Source organism: Fundulus heteroclitus, chromosome 16 (assembly GCF_011125445.2).
Source record: "Fundulus heteroclitus isolate FHET01 chromosome 16, MU-UCD_Fhet_4.1, whole genome shotgun sequence".
Classification (NCBI taxonomy): Eukaryota; Metazoa; Chordata; class Actinopteri; order Cyprinodontiformes; family Fundulidae; genus Fundulus; species Fundulus heteroclitus.
The window spans coordinates 30,280,579-30,299,844 of record NC_046376.1 but is presented as its reverse complement, the minus strand read 5'-3'; the positions used below and the strand labels follow the sequence as shown (position 1 = coordinate 30,299,844).

The 19,266-nt window shown below is 40.9% G+C and overlaps 2 protein-coding genes across 4 annotated transcripts in view; both read left to right on the top strand.

Annotated features, from left to right (window-relative positions):
* LOC105929905 (microtubule-associated serine/threonine-protein kinase 1) overlaps positions 1-5,186 on the top strand; it is a 98,043-nt gene extending 92,857 nt beyond the window's left edge. For both annotated transcript variants that reach the window (XM_012867839.3, XM_012867840.3), the window contains one exon: positions 2,524-5,186. In XM_012867839.3, coding sequence (XP_012723293.2) covers positions 2,524-4,115 — 1,592 coding nt within the window. In that variant the 3' untranslated portion in view covers positions 4,116-5,186. The remainder of the gene's footprint in view (positions 1-2,523) is intronic.
* Positions 5,187-8,862: 3,676 nt separating this feature from the next.
* On the top strand, positions 8,863-17,318 carry LOC105929926 (cysteine protease ATG4D). Of its 2 annotated transcripts, none has more exons than XM_021319174.2 (11): positions 8,863-9,036; positions 10,801-11,059; positions 11,143-11,226; positions 11,312-11,485; positions 12,075-12,372; positions 12,454-12,518; positions 12,985-13,112; positions 13,583-13,658; positions 13,759-13,835; positions 16,361-16,480; positions 16,654-17,318. In XM_021319174.2, the coding sequence occupies exons 2-11, from the start codon at positions 10,867-10,869 to the stop codon at positions 16,822-16,824; spliced, it is 1,386 nt and encodes a 461-aa protein (XP_021174849.2). In that variant the 5' UTR covers positions 8,863-9,036; positions 10,801-10,866; the 3' UTR covers positions 16,825-17,318. The 2 variants fall into 2 exon arrangements, with proteins under 2 accessions (XP_021174849.2, XP_012723322.2); XM_012867868.3 differs by having other exon boundaries at positions 8,864-9,036; positions 13,580-13,658.
* The last annotated feature ends 1,948 nt before the right edge of the window (positions 17,319-19,266 follow it).

Here is a 19,266-nt window from a genome sequence, read left to right as displayed (position 1 = left end):
TTGCAAGCTTTTGTGTTTGAAATGTTGATGGTCATGTCTAACAGCAAAAAAAAAAAAAAAAAAAAACTAAATTCAGCATTGCAGAAAATGTGGGTCGATCGTTCTCCAGTCATTGGAAGGTTGGGAGGAAGGGGGAAAGGAGGTGAACCACTGAGCTATATAATACACTGGATTGCTAATCACCGTCTGTTTGAACGAGTCGCTTTGAAGCCACCAGCCGCCATATTGGTACTCCCTATTTTCCTCCAGTAACTAGGGAATATGTGCGCTACAGCATCGAATAACGAGGATTTTCTCATGTTCAGGGGGGGGGGCTTAAAACTTTTAAAATGTCAAATGCCATATACTTTTATGTTATGTTCTAAAAATATCAAGTACTGAGAAAGTCATGTGCTGAAATATTTTGCATTTTATTCATTTAAATATATATGTTTAACATTTATAAATATATAAATAACAATATACAAAAACATATATTTACATATGTGTATACATATATATACATATATACATATACACATACTTATATATACATATATATATATATATTTAATATGAATAACATGTAAAATATTTCAGCACCTAATTTCCTAGTAGTTGATAGTGTTAGTACATCCACTGACTGTAAAATTACCTGTGAAACGTTTTCACCCAGCCAGAAAACTGCTTGTTGTTGCAACCAAATCCTATGAGGTTCTGTGAGAGTAGGGAGTAGCAAGATGGCGGCCAGTGACCTCAGTTTTTCTGCAAAATCAGCACTCCAGTGTATTATATAGCTCAGTGAGGTGAACAGAATGCACCAACAAGAATAACCTTTGACTTGAGAGGATTGGGAAGCTAAGCCCATTTATGAATTTGGGAAAGATTCACAAGGAGTGGACTACAACTGGACCCAGTGCTTCAAGAACCACCTCACCCAGACGTATCCAAGACATAAAAAAAAAAACTCACTCCTTCCTTGTGTTAAGCCACTCCTGAACCAGAAACAAAATCAGAAGTGTCTTATCTGGGCTAAAGGGAGGAATAAAAGTGACCAACAGTGGTCCAAAGTCCTCTTTTTATTCAGATGAAGGTAACCTTTACATTCTATTTGGAAATCGTTGTCCCAGAATCTGGCGGAAGAGTGGAGAGGCACAGAATCCAAGCTGAACTCCAGTGGGAAGTTTTCACATTCAGTGATGATTGGGGGAGCCTTGTCATCTATTGGTGTTGGTTCTGGAAATGTCAGAGCCCTTCATGCTTTCCTCAGGTGAAGATAGGGAGACACTGACCTGGTTTTCCAGCAGGCTTTGATACTTTCCAACCCTACCAAAAGCACGAGACCTGTTTCAATGACCATGATGTCACTGTACCTGATTGGCCAGCAAACCTTACCGACCTAAATCCTACTGAAAATCTATGGGGTATTATTATGAATAAGATGACAGACACCAGACCCAACATGTAGGTGCCATCAAAGCAACCTACGCCTCCTGAACACCTCAGCGGAATCACCTCCCTGTCATGCCTGTTATGCATATAGTTAGATTAACCTGCTATGCCAACCGGACACAGAGTTATGATTCTTTTAAAAAGGTTTATTGAAGAAAGGATGAAGACTGGTAGCTTATGAGACCAGTAGGATTAGGCAGGAGACCAGAAAGTACAGATGGTGACATGAACGGAGCCAGGACAGGAGCAGCAGGCAGGATCTGACTGACCAGGAATTTGCAGGCAGAGGCAGACCAGAACCAGAGATGATGGCAGGGGCTGACCAGAACAGACAATGAAGGCCGAGGAAACACCAGAATGGGCAGAGCAAGCAGCCGGAAGTCATGGGAAATTGTCAGACGTCAAACAACACGATGACACGTGAGGCGCACATTAGTGAGGGCTGAACATGAACAGGGATGTAGAGTCCAGCTGGCTGAGCACACAGGGACTGGTAGAACCACAGCAGCAGTACACATGAGGCAAGATAAGACGCTCTGGCAGGGAAGGGTTGGCTGAGGCAGGTATATGTAGACAGGAGAACAGGTGAGTTGAGTTGACTCTAATTAATTGCAGCAGGTGGAGCTGATCAGGTGCACAGTGGTGATTGGAAGATGACTACTGATTGGGTGGTGGCTGAGGAGTGGACTGAGCTGATTGGATGGTGACTGTGGCTGAGAGGTGACATAGCTGAATCTGGAAAAGTCCAAAAAACCTAAACGCCGCTTTGATGCAGTTATTCATACAAAAAGAGCCCAGACCAAGTATTGAGTTTATTGTACGGTACATGGTCATATACGTTCCATTTAGCCTCCAAGTCTTTATCATGTCTGGCATAGTATTCAAATTTTTTCAGAAACAGAATTTTGACATTTCATTAGTTAGTCATAATTATAAATGCTTTAAATATATCAGTCTGTTTGTAATAAATCTCTGATATGATAACTGAATTTACCATTTTGAATTACTGCAATAAAGGAAACTGATATTGTTAAAGAGGTTTCTCCTACGGTCTTAGCATCAGAGACACTGATAACGTACATGTCTCCTCAGGTACGTCATCCCAGAGCAGCTCTCCAGCATCAAGCACTCCCAACTCCCCAGCGACCTCCCACCACATGAGGCCCAGTTCCCTGCATGGCCTGTCCCCCAAACTTCACCGCCAGTACCGTTCTGCTCGCTGCAAGTCCGCTGGTAACATCCCGCTCTCCCCTCTGGCTCACACCCCCTCCCCGACCACCTCTTCCCCTCCGCCTCTTACGGGCCACACGGTGGGAAGCTCCAACACCACCCAGATGTTTCCCGCCAAGCTGCACTCCTCGCCTCCCGTCGCTCGGCCTCGTCCAAAAAGCGCCGAACCGCCAAGGTCCCCCCTGCTGCAACGCGTACAATCTGAAGAAAAGCTAGGGGTGCCCATCCTACCTTCCTCCTCCTCCTCGTCATCATCACCTTCCCCTTTGACGGGAGGGGTGTCGCTGCGCAAGCATAGCTTGGAGGTGTCTCATGGCGACTACAGGAGAGAGTCCTTCCACTGCGAACACAGTCTGCAAAGTCTGCTGGAGATAGAAGGAGAGAATGGACCCGCCCCACCTTCTCCGTCCTCGTCTTCCTCCCCTTCTCCTCCTATGGGAGCAGAGATCGGAGGCCTGAATCACGTGAGGAGGCTGGGCAGGCAGGAGTCCCTGCTTACCAGAGACACACTTGTGACACCAAAGGAGAAAGAGACGGTACCATCAGCGTCTGAGCTCTCTGGGTTGAAAAATGTAAGCACAGCTCCTCCAGCAGAACTTAAGACCAGTGTTGATACGGGCAAAGCGGCCGTCAGAGAGGTTGCGAGGAGTGACGGAAGTGCAAATGCAGCAGAAATAAAGTCTAGTACCTCATCTGCAGATATCAAAACAGGTGCTGGGATCAAAAGTTTCAGTGCAAAAGCTTCAACTTTGGAAGGCTTTCAGACCAAAGCCAGCGAGAAAAACTCAACTCCAGGCACCTCCAAACAGCAGAGTGCATACATAGACGGGGGACATGCTACTAAAGCTCAGGAGAAAACAGAAGAAAAAGAAAAGGGCACTGGAGGTGTAGAGAAAGGAAACTTGCCGAAAATACCAATGGCTGAGCAGTGCAAGCAGCGTAAAGGCTCAGAGAGCGGAGATAAAGGAGGCATCAGTGGAAGCGTTAAGGCAACTGAAGCAACCAAGGCCAGAGCACCCGCACCCCCGGTTCCCACCTCGGCTCAAACGCACCCTGCGCCCAGGCACAGGGCAGAGAAGTCGGCGACCAGCAGCCGTGGGAGCAAAGAGGAGAAGACGCAGCTGGAAGTCCTGGAGGAAAACCCAACGTCTCCTTCCTCCAACGCAGCCTCGCCTTCCTCGAACAAGTCCCGGGCCATGTCGCCGGGGGAGAAGAGCAGCTTCGTCACCCAGCTCACAAGTGTGGCAAAAACAGTGCTGGGACCCATGAAGGGAGGGCTTCAAGAGGGCGGGAAGGTGAAAGACACCTCAAAGTCCAGTGAGGAGAAGAAGGGAAGCACAGCAGGGAAAGCGGAGGCGTCGTCCGCAGGGGTCCGCCGGGGGGCTCAGGGTTCCACCGCAGCCACCGCTCACGCCGATAAAGGTAACAGTCGGAGCTCCAAACATCACTCGTGATTCGAAAGCTTCAGAAACCCTAAGACTGTCCCATGTAATGCCTTTAACTGTAGCATCAGACTGACATATCATGAATTTGTTTGAGGCGAAGATAAAAATGGCTGAAAAAAAAACAAAAAGACGTAGAAAAGATGTCAACCATGATCAGCTACTGTTGTGAAGTGTGCACATGGTGTCTTGATGTAGACCTGTGTATGTACTGTATGCTCATCTCAACGTGTGTATTGTAAAAAAAATACTGCTACTAATTTCTTCATGCATGTCTGATTATGAAGAATGACAGACTATTTAAAAAGAAGATGAAAAATATACTGCAGACCTTGAGATAGAAAACACTGTGAACCACCTTTCAACTTGACGAGCAGACTTTTGACTGTGTAGAAGTGGGATTCTGTTAGAAAGGGGGCATTACTCGCATTTCAGCTCAGCAAGTTATTTAGTTCCATGCTGTATCTATTTGAAGTTCAGGTACTAAAACGTGTCACCAACGGAGCGAGTTTCACGCGTTACACAGAGAGGATTACAGTGCCTTGCAAGATACCCCTTGAACTTTTTCCCAGCCTTTGCCAGCTTTGCACACCTGAAGACTGACGTTTTTAGTCCATTTTCCATCCCCAAATGGCTTTTAGTTCCATCAAACTGGATTTCATGTCTTCCCACAAATTCTCAATGGGATTTAGATCTGTGCCATGTGCTTTGAGCTAAATCATTCCGGAGGGACATTGTCGAACCTCTGGCCCAGTCTTAAGTGTTTTTTCAGCATCAAATTGCTTTTCTTCTAGGGTTTTCCCTGTAATCTATCCATCTTCTCATCAACTCTGATTAACTTTTCTTTCCCTGCTGAAATAAAATGTCCCCTTAGCATGATGCTCAACCCCCTATTCACCCTGTTGGTGGCAGCATTATGCTGCTTGAATGGTGTGTTCAGAGTGATGTGCAGTTTCAGTTTATCCCTGCGCCTCATTTGGTCACATCTCACCAGGGCACCTTCACCACATAATAATAATAATAATAATAATAATAATAATAATAATAATAATAATAATAATAATAATAATAATAATAATAATAATAATAATAACAATAATAATAATAATAATAATAATACCCTTATTTTACCAGTCAGACAAACATTTCTTATTATTCATGTACAGTACATGTTGTGGATAAGGGTGCCTTGCCGTGTCCCCTACATGGTTTGTTGCAAACTATACTTGTTACTTTTCCATAGAGGCCAGATTTGTGGAGTGTAGAACTACTAGCTATTCTGCTAGGAGATTTTACCAACTGTGCTGATAAATGTGCATCTCTTCCAGAGGTTTACAGTGGCCTCCTGGCTGCCTCTCTGATTCCTGGACATGCAGTTACAGCTCAAAATTGTTCACACTCCTGAGAGATTTAGGCCTGATGTAATGATGTTAATTTAACTAAGGTTTATTTTAATTGGAAGCAATATTAAGGTTTTGGACAGGTCCAGCTAGAGTCAGGTTTCACGGTTGACTCTGCTCGAGAGTCTGTGGAGGGAGACTCCACAGACTAGGGTGATGGCAAGGAGACCTTCCAACCTCAAAGGCATCATCACCACAGATAAACCATCAAAATACCTGAGGAAACATGTAAATAAAAGCTGATTTTTGAGGATTTCAAAAGTTTATTTTTCCTTTTACTTCGCAATCCTGCGCTCTTTTTGTTGTTGTTGGTGTATCACAGACAATTCCAACAAAATACCTTTGAATTTGCAGTTGCAACAGCCCAAAAGGTTCAAGGGGTTTATAAGTGCTTCTGTAAGGCACTGTTGTTTTATACTACGTTTGGTTAGGTAGTTAAAGGTGTTACAAACCGAGTGATTTTTTTCAGGCATGATGCATGGAGGATTTACTGTGCACAGCAGAAACTGGACCAAGAAACCAAAACGCTTGCAGTGACAGAGTTGAAGGATGGATCAGATAGTTTGCCTCAGATCTGTTAAAGGGCTGACTGTCAGTGGGGTTGAGAGGGATAATCAGATGAACTTGCACAGGGACACTATGCAATGTGCTGCCAATGCCACTTCTTGACTGTCTTTCTGTGTCCTGGGTTTTAAGTTTACATTGTGCTCCCGAGAAATACAAAAAAAAGGCATAAAGCAAGCAGACTTGTTATCTCATTTTGAGTTGTCCCTGCAGATTACAGTCATATGTGCAATTATATATTTTAGACTAAAATATGTAAACTATGTTTGTTCAGAGTGCGGTAGAGAGTAAGGATGTACACTTAGACGAGAGTGTATTATTTCAGTCACTCTTTTTCATTTATGAATAGGAACTGTTCAATGTATCATTTTAGGTGAAACAGGAAGTGCCAGTGGTTTTATTCAAGGGTCATATGATCGTCCTTGTTGTTTTCTTTCACTTAAATGTCAAACAATATGCAATCCGTCAGTGCCCAGCTCTGTGACACTAGGCATCACTGTCTGTGAGAACATATTAGGCTAAAAAGAACCTCCTGGAGTAGATTTGTTGAGAGTACCTTAGTGGTGGGGTCTTGTTTGTTGTTGTTCTGTGTTAAAATGTAGTGTCAGGACTCTAGGTAACAGATTTGTCTTAGACTGCCACCTTGTGGACAACATGACATAACACCAGAAGTTTTATGGAACACAAGAACATTAGTGTCTCACTTCCGTCAGCCTGTGGATCTTTTCTTGTGCGTAGTTTATAGTTTTGATGTCATGACAGTCATGTTTACATTGATTTCAGATACATTCTGCATTTTATCTCTGATTATGTGTAGTTTAAAAACACCAGTGTTTTGTGTGTGACCACATTGCACTTTATGTTGTCTGATATACATATATATATATATATATATATATATATATATATATATATATATATATATATATATATATATATATATATATATATATATATATATATATATATATATATATAAATGACTAGATGTTTACCTTCACTGTATAAAGACACTTTTTTCCCCCTGACTGACAATAAGACAGGCTAAACGTTTCCCTTTGAGGTCAGCGAAGATTACCAAAATTGTTTTTGTTGAAATACTGAGAGATTTATTTTGCTTTTACATCTATGATTTTCTTCTTTCTTTCCAACAACAGTTAGCTGGAACTCCTCCTGACAGAACTGGAATGACTGAGTCAGTTTATTTATTTTTTTGCCATTCTTATTCGATTTTTTCTAGGCTTTATTTAACCAGGAAAAAAACAAATTGAGATTAATAATTAATTTAAATTTTTCAAGAGTGCCCTGTGTTTGTAGGCCTCCTTGCTCATACACTCCTTTACAGCTCTGCTTACTAAGGGACTGGGATCACGGCTTTGTGATGACTACTACAAAAAAATGGTTTTGTTGTCCTTAAGCCACTTTGTTACCAACTGACCTCCCAGATGATGTTGCCTACCTATTTCCAAAAATATATTTCTTCCTCATGATGTCATCTATTTTGAAGTGCACCAATCCAAATCTCTCATTATTCTGACATTTAGTAAACTGAAATACTTTAAGTAATCTTAACTGACCAAAGACAGGAAATATACAGTCTGAATTAATGTCCCACAGTTTGAAAAAAAGTGGTTTATGTTTTCACCCAGTGAATTTAAACATCCAGCTCCAAGAGTATATGCTGAAGATATTCTGCTTTGTTGTGTTTTTTATTCTATTTATTGAATTTTTTATTTATTTATTCAAGATTTGGATGTACCATTGAAACTATTCAGCATAATACTGAAATAGACGATTAATCACCTGCCAAATCTGTGTGGTTCCCCAGTTCTTACTTCTCACTCCATAAGTATGAAGTTGCTGACTAATATTACTGTCATGTCCATCTCTGTGTTTGACTTTTTTTTTTTACATCAGTTCTTTTGAATAACTAATGTCAGAGGAAATGCCCATTAAAGGGAAATAAAATGTGTCAGAAACCTTTGGTCTTTTCTGAGATTATTTGCTTTCTTCAGTGTAATAGTCTTGCATCCTTAAGGGGTTCTTAACATCACCTCTTCAATTTTAGTCCATTTCATCCTATTTATATAGCACTCATTTACAACAAATACTTACAAATACACACACATATATATATATATATATATATATAAATAGTCGATTCAATCCAATCTTATAGACGGATTTAAAGTCTGTTACATACATTCCACACACAAAAAAAGTATGCAGACTACAACGGTAGTAACTTGACAGCCACATTTAATAAATGCTCATGTTTATATCATTATTTATGCTTTTACATGACTGAGGACACTCAAGCAGCCCAACTTTGCTCAAGTCCCAATATCTGTGCAAACATCATTTACAGTGCTCGGCAAAAGAGTTGTTTGTCACATTCCAGTCTTCAAAGTTCAATAATTATTTTGATTATTATTGATGTGCTCAACCAACGCAAAGGAGGTTGTAAGAAAGTCTGAGCAGCTTCCCTGTCCCTGCTGCAGACTACAGTTCCCACAACATGATGCTGCCACAAATATATATTTCTTCTCATTTGCTTTATTAAAATATATGTTTGGTTTATAGCTAATCAGGTAATAAAAAAGGGGGAAAACATTCGTTAGCTTTTTTTTAATTGGAAAGAAATTAGTACTTTTCAGTTTGTGATTTTTGGCCCGCGGTGCAAGAAGACTTTGAACCTTTTTGCTGCCGTACAGTTTCAGGATCACCTTTGTTATTTACCGCAGCTTGTCCACAAGGGGCTCCCTGCCGCGTGGACCAATCAGATGCGCGAACACGTGACCATCGTAAACAGGAAGTGCCTACAAACCGTTCTGTTGCCCCTGCAGCGTTCGAGAGTCGCAAGGCTGGAGTCGGACAGTAAGAAAACAAAAAATCTGCCCAGTACGACAGAAATGTTGTCAGAAACTATCGCTGTTTGACAGAGGAAGGATGACTTCAGCAAAGAGAAGGTAAGCAGTATTTCCCTGACATGCTAGTTATAAAGCTGTAGCGCTTACAAGTCATTTAAACTGTCCACAGGTGATATATTTGTCATAGTAAATCATGTTCGAATCGCGTAGAAATTCTGTATCCACGAAGAACACATAGAAACAGACATTAGAATTTAATCCGGGATCAAATCTAACAAGGTAATGTTTCTTCGTGATCTTTAAATTCATTATTCCATCCATTTACTTTGTTGTTCTGAATATTGAAAAAAAAGTTCACACTGTTAAGCATCAGATGTACAAACGTTTCTTTCACTCTACTATTTTTTGATCAGCGTTCAGACTGCTTAATTACATTATAAAACACAACATAATCATAGTTAATAAAATTGCCTCTTACCTATTTTTCTGTGTTTCTGCCTTGTAGATAAAAAAGTTGATACTAATTAATATTCAAAAAATAAATAAATGTTGCTAAGTAACAACACAAATAATTGAATCAAACATAACCAGAGCAGACTTTTTCCTGATTGTTATCTTACTTGCTGATTCTGTCTTTAGTTCAACATTTTTTTCTCTTCCTGTAACTAGAGATGCATCAACAACTGGCCAGAGAATGAAAAAGGACATATTTCTCTTGATCAGTTGTGATGGGCAGGTCAAATACTACACCAAACTAAGAACTCCCACCATTATCAGGCTTTAAACACACCCACTGACAGCATTTGTGCACCTTTTCTGGGTTCAGTAAAAAAGCACTAAAGGTTAGATTGATAGTGTTACCCCGACTCTCACCCAATGACCACTGGAGGTAGGCAACCCTGCACTGACAGGCGGGCACAGAGAGTTGATGGAGCTGAATGCTGGGACCTATCTAAAAAAAACTAAACTTGATATCGGCCAGATGTGTTCATAGAATGAATAGCAAAAAAAATTGATTAGTGTTTGATCTGCATATCACCAGCCTGAAGGGTCCGCTGACCGATGCACATCTTTTAATCAGTTCTCTGAAAACTGAGTGAGGGATCTCACTGTGGGGAAGTCTCCTTTTCCACAGAGCTGGTGGAAGAAGAGCTTCCATTACCGGTCATGGCAGAAGGCTATTCTCCGTGGTGAGATACTCTAGTTGGGGTTGAACCTGAAACAAACCTTGTTTTTCTACACCAGCTAGGATTTCTATTTGCAGGCACTTATCTTGTCCTGACCTTTAGGTTGAATATCAGCAGACTGACCCAGAAAGTGTTTATCTATAGTCAAACAGTCCAATAGTGCCTATCTATATTGTATTTTAATTGTATCATATAACTGTTGCCATACGCCTGTACTGTTAATTTAGCGACGCGTTAAAAATCTTGCAATTCAAAATAAAAACCTGAGTCGGCCTTTTTTATTTTTGGTTTATTAATTCATTGCTTTGATTTTTGTTTTGTTTTCTTGGATAAATCACAATCTCTACCTTGCTTTGCTCTGTGACGGCATGGGAAGTGTTTGACTTCAACCACAGTGCGGTGACTACAATGACTGTGCAAGCGCTGGTGGGAACCAGCGGCAGCAGTTAAAGGGACATACCTGAAATTCCACTAGTCACAGGGTGCAGTCACATGTGTGCTCTTCTGTTTATTGTCTCAGAGACTGATTGGCTTTGGTTAAAATTAGCTCAACAGATGCAGGGAAAAGAAGCTTGTTTGTGCCAGAAATACGTGGTAGAATTCATTGTGTCACATGTATGCAATAAGAAATGGGCTATGCATTATTTGTTTTATGTCCCCTACTGGGCCTGCACAGACCCCTGTGGTGATCAGGAGAAATGCAGCAGGTCTTCTCACTCAGTCATGGTGATCTGCAGTAGCCATGGACCCCACCACGTCGTCCACCTACGTTTACGGCAGGTCTGCTACCGAAGACCACTTGGAGGACTGGGATCTCCTCCCCTCTGTTTCTGCCGGTGCTCCGAGACAAGAGGCGTGCAGTAAGGATCAAGAGGCGGAGGAAAGAAGCAAATTCAAATCCCGGCTGGTCTCAGCGTGGAACAGCGTCAAATACGGTCCGTTTTATTCTTCCCTGCACGGATTGGGTTTTTGGTTGTTTCCTTTCGAGGAACTTAAACCTTTTTTTTAAATTCATCAGGATGGTCCTTGAAGCAGAAGTCGAAATTTAACAAGAGCTCCCCGCTTATCATGCTGGGGAAGACCTACAATCTCAATAACGACGGTGAGATTTTGATGAAGGTCAACCAAACATAAAAAGATAAAATATTGTTTCAATGGCTTGAATTCTGTCTCTTAACCCTTTTCAGGGGAAAAAGAGAGTTTCCGTAGCGCCTTTGCGTCCTTCCTGTGGCTGACATACAGACGGGGCTTCCGTCCGCTGCCTGGCTCCTCTCTCACCACCGACAGCGGCTGGGGGTGTGTCCTGCGCACGGGCCAGATGCTGCTGGCACAAGGCCTGCTCGTACACCTCATGCCACCAGGTGACAACGCACAGGCAAACATGCAACTATAACAGATTTTTTGTTACTCTGTTTTTTTATGTTATTTTATTTTTTCATTTTATACATCAAGGGTTTGGGATTTACCTGTGTAGCTGGAAAAAAAAACCCTCTCATTGCTTTCCTTAATTACCAAGACAAAGATCAGTGAATTTATCAAAGTCAGAATTTATTGTCTTATCCGTAACAAGACAGGGATTTCAAAGACATGTGCCTCTTTCTTTTATAGCAGCGATTAGCTAGATTATATTTACTTGAGCTGGACGCTTTCACTGCTTCACCTCAGTTTATGCCATGACCTTAATGGAATGAGGTTAGCTGATAACTTTGACTACGGTATATAATTTTCCCGGTGGCACAATGTTGGGTTTTGATACGACGTAATCTGTCGTAACTAGTTCAGCACTTATCAACAAATTAACAGGCATCTGATTGCTTTGCAAAATAATCCAAAACAATGAAAACAAAGTTTGCGAAACTACAAAAAACTGCTTACCGTGACTTCATATGATTTCTTTAAGTGACGTTTTGAAAAAAAACGTCTTCAACCAACGTCTTCGTATCTTCCTAGGTTGGACGTGGGCTGTAAAATGCTGCGCCGTCAAGGACGACTTGGACCTGCTTCACCCTGCGGACAATGCAGAGTGTGAATGGGCGAGAGAAGAAGGGGGAAACAAGAGAGGACGTAAACTGAGCGTCGGTTCCCTCCTGGACAGGCCCAAGCTGGCCAAGCACAGAATGGTGGTGTCCTGGTTTGCAGACCACCCTGCAGCCCCGTTTGGCATTCACAAGCTGGTAGAGTTGGGTAAAAGCTCAGGGAAGAAGGCTGGCGACTGGTACGGTCCATCCATTGTGGCGCATATCCTGAAGTGAGAAGAGGATTACTGGCAGCTAATGGGGGTGTAAGGAAGGTTCTTCATACCCTAACGATGGATGTGATGCTGTTTCAGGAAAGCTGTAGCCGCTTCGGTGGACCTCCCCAATCTAGTTGTCTATGTTGCTCAAGACTGCACAGGTGAGGGGCTTCCCGGATGCTTCTGTTAACTAGAGATGCACCAATCAGGCTATCCCTTAATCAGGTCTAACCTGCCGATACCAGCTTTGAGTGATTGAATTTATTTTTCTAACAACTGTAAAGATACAAGAAACACAGAAATGTGCACCAGTTGTTTTTTTTTTTTGTTTGTTTTTTTATTTATTATCTCAATCAAAGCATCAATCTGTATTTATGTTTGAACCTAATTTCTTTTTATCTCAAAAGGGAGGAATCTGTGTACATTTGTTTGTGTGTTCCTAGTCTGAAATTGGTGGGATTTCTTGGTTTTGACGCCTTTTAATGATTAGGGGAAAACGTCTGATTAATGAAAAATTGCTATATCAGGACAATTGGTGCATTTCTGATGGTAACTGTTGAAAATACTGCACGACCGTTATAACTCAACTGGCCGTAGTTCAATTTGTTTTTCTCCTCCTCCTTTTAGTCTACCTCCAGGATGTAAGAGGGTTGTGTGAACGGCCCCCTCCTCACTGCTGGAAGTCTGTCATCGTCCTGGTTCCTGTACGGCTCGGAGGACAGGAGCTCAATCCCTCCTACATCTCCTGCGTCAAAGTACGTAAGGCATCTTCTAAGGCTTTGAAATAAGTATTAGCATCATATTACTAGTGATGCACTAATCGATCGACCAGAGGTTAGAATCGGACCGTTTCCGGTTGATCTGCTCTGACTGCTGATCGACAGCTTAAAACAGGAGGGGGAAATCTGTTTTTCCTCTTTCTGTTTATTACTTCCACCATGTTTGGCCTATAAATATATCAACCAGCAGCATAAACTTTGATCAGATAAGGGTTAGGGAGATGTCCGTTGGTGCATTGACTCAGATAATCCTGTAATTGCTTCCTTTGCTGCTGGATTCAAAACTAGTATCTGAAGCACATTTTTCTTGTTTTTTAGTCCTTTGAAAAAAAATGTAATCAACAAATCAGATCACTTAGAAAACTGCCAGGAGAAGCCTGATCAGGGTGTCTCTACTTATGTTCTAAGCATGTCTTTTTTATTTATTTTTTGTCTGTCTAAAGAAGCTGTTGAAGCTTCAGTGCTGCATTGGGATCATTGGCGGCAAACCGAAGCACTCTTTGTTCTTCGTTGGCTTCCAGGGTATGCTTGGTGACAGTAGCGCTCATCTATATGATCACTTAGTTTTGTTTTACAAAACATAACTTATTTTTACCCTCTCTCCATCCCCACTTTGAGAAAGATGACCATCTGCTGTACTTAGACCCTCACTACTGTCAGCCTACGGTGAACATAAAAAAGGACAACTTTGCTTTAGAGGTACGAGTTAGCATATCGCTTCCTTCCCTTTTTCTTACTTTCTGTCTTGCCTCTTCCTGTGAGACCTGTTTAGTTTATCAACTATTAAATTACTATACTAAAAATAATATGGTAATGACTTGTAATTTCACTGTTATATGTTTTTGAACTATTATTGGGACTACAGAAGTCATTACTACACTTTAAAAGTAAATAAAAACGCACTATTTTTTTCTAGCTGTTATATGTTAAGAATTAATTCATGAGGTTCAGAAACAGATTATTGGTTAGACTAGTTCTGGGATCACCAACATGGTGCCCGCGGGTACCGGGTAGCCCCCAAGGACCATATGTGGTGCCCACAAGCCTGTTCTAAAAAATAGCACAACCCTTAATTGGGCTGTATTTAAAATGCTATTTTATTTAGTTGCACTTCCTTTTTAATCATACTTGTATTTGCATAGATTTTAAAATGACAAAAGCACTTAAAACACATTTATATTACGAAACGTTAAGGTGAGCTTGGACTCTTGTAGTTCAAAGGTCAGTACTGGTAGCTCTTTGTATGAAACAGTACCAATCAAGTAGCTCTCAGTTTTAAAAAGGTTGGTGATCCCTGGACTAGATTAAGATTAGAGATTTATCTTGAGACACGCCTCCTCTGATTGACTGCATCTTTATACAGTTTCTGACTGTAGCATTCATTTGGCTTTAACTCTTTCTACATTTTCTCACGTTAAAAGCCCAAACTTTAATATATCGTTTGAAGCTTTAATGTGATAGACCAATGCAAAGTAGTGCTTAATTGTGACGAGGTGAACTAAGCACATGACCTGGCCAGCCAATTGACAATGTGTAGCATTCTCTGTGCTGCACATTATTAATCTAGGGCTGCTCCCTTTGAACCCATTTGGTGAAAGGAGCAGAACTCTCTAAGCTGATTGGGTGAAGCAACACCTACCAAAGGTTGGTTTTAGCCAATCACAGTATCAAATTAAAACATAAGCCGCACCTGCAATGGGAAACCACAACAAGGTAAGCAACTTCTTGCTGTTCTTCTATCAAAGAAGAAATTGTGGATTCTTACAAATCAGATGTGATAGCAGCAGCTGCGGATGTGTCCTACTGTGCCGCCATGTTTCTGCTGGTTCAGCTGTGGTCTCAACCGCTCTTGCTTTCGTCGCACCGGTATGCCTGGCCTTAAACCAAAATACTGCAACGTGATTGGCCCGAACCGTTTTTGGCTCGGAGACAAACGGTGGAAGCCGGTGCGGTACAAGATGGATTCTCGTGTTTTTGTGAACGCACAACTATTGTGGGAATTCAGCTGGCAGCCAAGGTTAGAAAGGATTGCGTTAATTACTGAAGCAGTAATTAAGAGGCTTCAGTCCAACTTAAGAAACTCTTAAGTAATTAAGAGTTCCCCAAGAGGCTCTCCCAGAGGTAGCTTTGGGGGAGCTGCAAACGGCCCATCGCTTCATGGAGAATCTTTCATTTATGTCAGTCATTGTTTTGACCTCCATAAATATGACTTTTAGGGAAGAAAATTAGGAAGGAAGCCATAAGAATTCATGTTTGCAGTTTGAAAAACAAGCCATAGACATGAGGCTGCAAGAATGGGGTGTTGGTCAGATGATACCAAAACTGGCCTACACTGCAAAAAGAGAACCAAAAGTTAGTAAACATTCCTTGAAATTAGTGTATTTCTCCTTGATTTAAGCAGGTAAATAGGACTATTTTCCAATGGAATAAGATTTTTTGCACTAAAACAGGAACAATTATTCTCCATTATCTTATTTCGGTGCAAGGTATCTAATTATCTTATTTTAGGGGTAAATATACTCATTCCATTTGCAAATCGAGTTATTTAACTGCTCATATCAAGGTAAAATGCACTAATTTCAAGAAAATGTTGCTTACTTTTAGTTCTTTTTTGCAGTGTACATGGAAGGTATGGCAGGAAACTAAAACTGCACATCACTTCTGAACATATCACCCCCAAAGTGAGACATGGTGGTAACAGTATCATGCTGCGGGGAGGTTGAACACTTGGGACTGAGTTTGAGATTCACCCTTCAATTGGAGAACAGCCCTAAACATACGGCCAGAGCTGCAATGTGATGGTGTAGATCAAAGTGGAGGAATGTGTGAAAAGCTTCAGACTTAAATCCAAATGAGTATCTGTGCCAAGATTTAGAAACTGCTTTTAGGTGCTCATCCCCCTATTTGACGGAGCTTGAGCTATTTTGTAAATAATGGGCCAAAAAGAAGCTCCAAGACACATACCCCGCAAAAAAGACTTGGAGCTATAAATACAAAGAAAAGTGCACACCACATTGTTTCTTCATTTCTACCCATCTATCCTTTTTTTCACTTCACAATTGTGCTGCAGCTCCTTTGTGTTGGTCCATCACATAAAATATGGATAAAAGACACGGATGTTTCTGGTTCTAACGTGACAAAAAAGCAGGAAGGTTCAAGCAGTGGGAGCACATCAATGTAAATTTTAACCCGCTTTTCCTGATCTCAACTCTCTCCCTTCGCAGTCATTTCACTGTAAATATCCCAGGAAAATGGCCTTTTCCCGCATGGACCCCAGCTGCACCATAGGTTTTTATGCAGAAGGACAAGATGAGTTTGAGAGCATGTGCGCAGCAGTAAATGAGGTATGCGTTTTAGATTATCTTGCCATTTATCACAGCTAACGTTTTCGTTGAACTCTGTGAGACTGAAGCAGATATTTTGACATGCGCACCAATGCACTTTAATCATATAGAGATTTACATCCCTGAAAAATGTCGTTCATGAACCGTAACAGTGGTCGTCCTCTGTTGCGCAGGCTGTGTCCACGTCTGCAGAGACGTACCCCATGTTTATATTTTCCGACGAGAAACGTTGGGATGTGGAGGAGGAAGGCATCCCCCGCACAAACAGCATCACTTATCTCCAGAGAGATAATGTACTGGACAACGAAGACGGCAACAGCATGGACGAGTTTGTTCTAATATGAACGGCAAAAAGGACAAGATCTGCTTTGCTGCTGCGACGTCTGTGTGGAAACTGTTGAGCAGGAGAACAAACGGACTCACAGACTGTTCTGGGCCACGAGCTGCAGGACCGGGTCAGGGACACCAAAGGTTCAGGGACAGAAGCCGATCAGGTTTCAGTCATGACTTTGCTGTATTTTTATTGATGTTTTCTACATCCTTGAAATAGTTTTGACTTCAAATAAAGAACATTTCCAGTTTTTCATTTCTGCTGAAGAACTTTCCGGAACAAACAAATGTTCTTGTCATCTCACTGTGCTTGAGATCAGTGCTGTACTCTGAACAGACTAGAGAGACGTGTTACTGTGCAATATCTTAGTTTTATGCTCATGCTGTTAGAGAAGCTGCTCTTAATATGGACTGGAGAAGTAGGGTCCAAAATTCTGATTTGCAACCCTATTTAAATTAAAAGAAGTTAATACAAATAAACTCTCTAAATGAATCTGTTTCTATGAAACATTGTCCGCTGCAGATTATTGTTCATGCCTTTTTATGGCTCTGGGTCAGTTGAACAAGGCATTTACCGGTTTGCACCTCCATTTCACTCCTGTAAGCAAATCATTTTTACCCATCTACTTGAAGCATTGCACATCAGAGTTTTTTTTTTTTTTATCAAATATTGAGGTAAATAATCATACAAAGGCCCAAATCAAATATTTAATTCAATCTAACCTTGGAATGTATTCAATATACACTCCTATTTCCATTCACAAAGGTTCTGGTCTGTATTTGGGTAAGCTAACTTTTATGAAATATGACAGATTGTGGCATCTGACAACATAAAAAGCGTGCTCCTGCTGGTGGAGAAATTGGAGTCAAATAAGTACCTATGCTTACAGTAAACTAAGAGTAAAATATAGAAACTAGCTTTAAATCTCTGGTGTTTTAATCGGGAACAAAACATCTTCCCCAGTAGGTACCGACTGAAGCATGTTCAGTACCAGACACTGAATGGCAGATTTCATATCTGAAACTCTCAGATAAGGAGAAACCAACTTTAGAAAATAATAAAAATACCAGCCCCCACCTTTTACTCAGACGAGGCAGAAACCCATTTGAAGTTACCCAGGGTTGTTTACACTGCTGGTGGCTTAGAAATGACTTTATAACCCATTCCAGACTGCTGGAGTTCAGTGATTTTATTTAGTTTCTATTGGCTTTCTTTGGATTGGGTGATGATGTGTCGCTTTTTTCCCATTTTATAGTCTCAGTCATAGTGGTTTCTGGTTAAATATAACCAAAAAGAGGGTGCTCGATGATTACAGTTAATTTGTGATTTAATAATTCAGGGGTATATATATATATATATATATATATATATATATATATATATATATATATATATATATATATATATATATATATATATATATATATATATATATATATATAAATTATTATTTTTTTTTTTTTTTCCAGGAAGGCCCAGGATGGTGTAGATAGCTATTTTTCCATTAATATTGAAAACAGCATTTTGTATTTACTCCGGTTATCTGTGACTGATATACGAAATCATTTGATGATCTGCAACATTTGTGACAAAAGAAGAAAAAACAGGCCTAATCCAAAAAGGGTGCAAATATTTTTTTCCACATCCCTGTTCAGCCTGCTCACAGACCACTTTCCTGTACCTCCAGCATCAGGGATGTCCCCTGGAGATGCCCTAAGATCATAACCAAATGGATGGTTCCCTTCAGCTGAAAGAGGTCCAAAAAGAAAACGGACTCGAAGGTCTGTACAGGGTTACAACGGATAGAGACGCAGAGGGTATTTGGTGGCTGTTTTACTTCTATGTCTAGATGCACTTGATTGCAAGGGTTTCATGATGACAGTTGTTTCGGAAGATGTAAAAATGGGCCTGTTGTATGCAAAACCAGAACCAACCTGTAAGAGGCAATCTTTCAGAGAAAGATAGCATGTTTTCTCTTTTTAAAGTAAGCTTTCTAGAATAAACTACATGACAATAATGGCATTGCTTTACTTGTGTATTTTTGGGAAAACACCAGCTGGATGCTGCATTTCTGACCTCGGTGTGTTTTGATGAATTAAATCATTTTTAGGCCTTTCACTTCTTCCTTCGTGGTCTTCAACATAAGCGCTAAGATCTTTGCATAGCATTCACTGAGCTCTCACTTCCACCTTTGTGCAGATTCCAGGGCTATAAAAACAACTTTATTGCCCCCCCCCCCTTCCTGTCCGCAATAACTGTATTTGGTTGCATTGCTCAGGTTTGCACAGTCAAATTTACAACATGCAAAAAAGTTAAGTCGGACTGAAGCATAATTTATTGATGGAACACGGCGAAAAGATCCAAATATAAGCAGAGAGGTAAGTCCTCCCAGGATTACCATGAGAGCTGCCACAGTGGTTCTCCAGTAACTCATGCTGGTCCGTGTCCAATGTAA

What these genes read in the sequence shown, in the direction of transcription:
- LOC105929926 (XM_012867868.3), top strand. Translation starts at nt 10,867, where the DNA reads ATGGACCCCACCACGTCGTCCACCTACGTTTACGGCAGGTCTGCTACC. An exon ending in GTGGAACAGCGTCAAATACG is followed by an intron (nt 11,060 to 11,142) that starts GTCCGTTTTATT and finishes TAAATTCATCAG; the next exon opens with GATGGTCCTTGAAGCAGAAG. An exon ending in TGTTGCTCAAGACTGCACAG is followed by an intron (nt 12,519 to 12,984) that starts GTGAGGGGCTTC and finishes TCCTCCTTTTAG; the next exon opens with TCTACCTCCAGGATGTAAGA.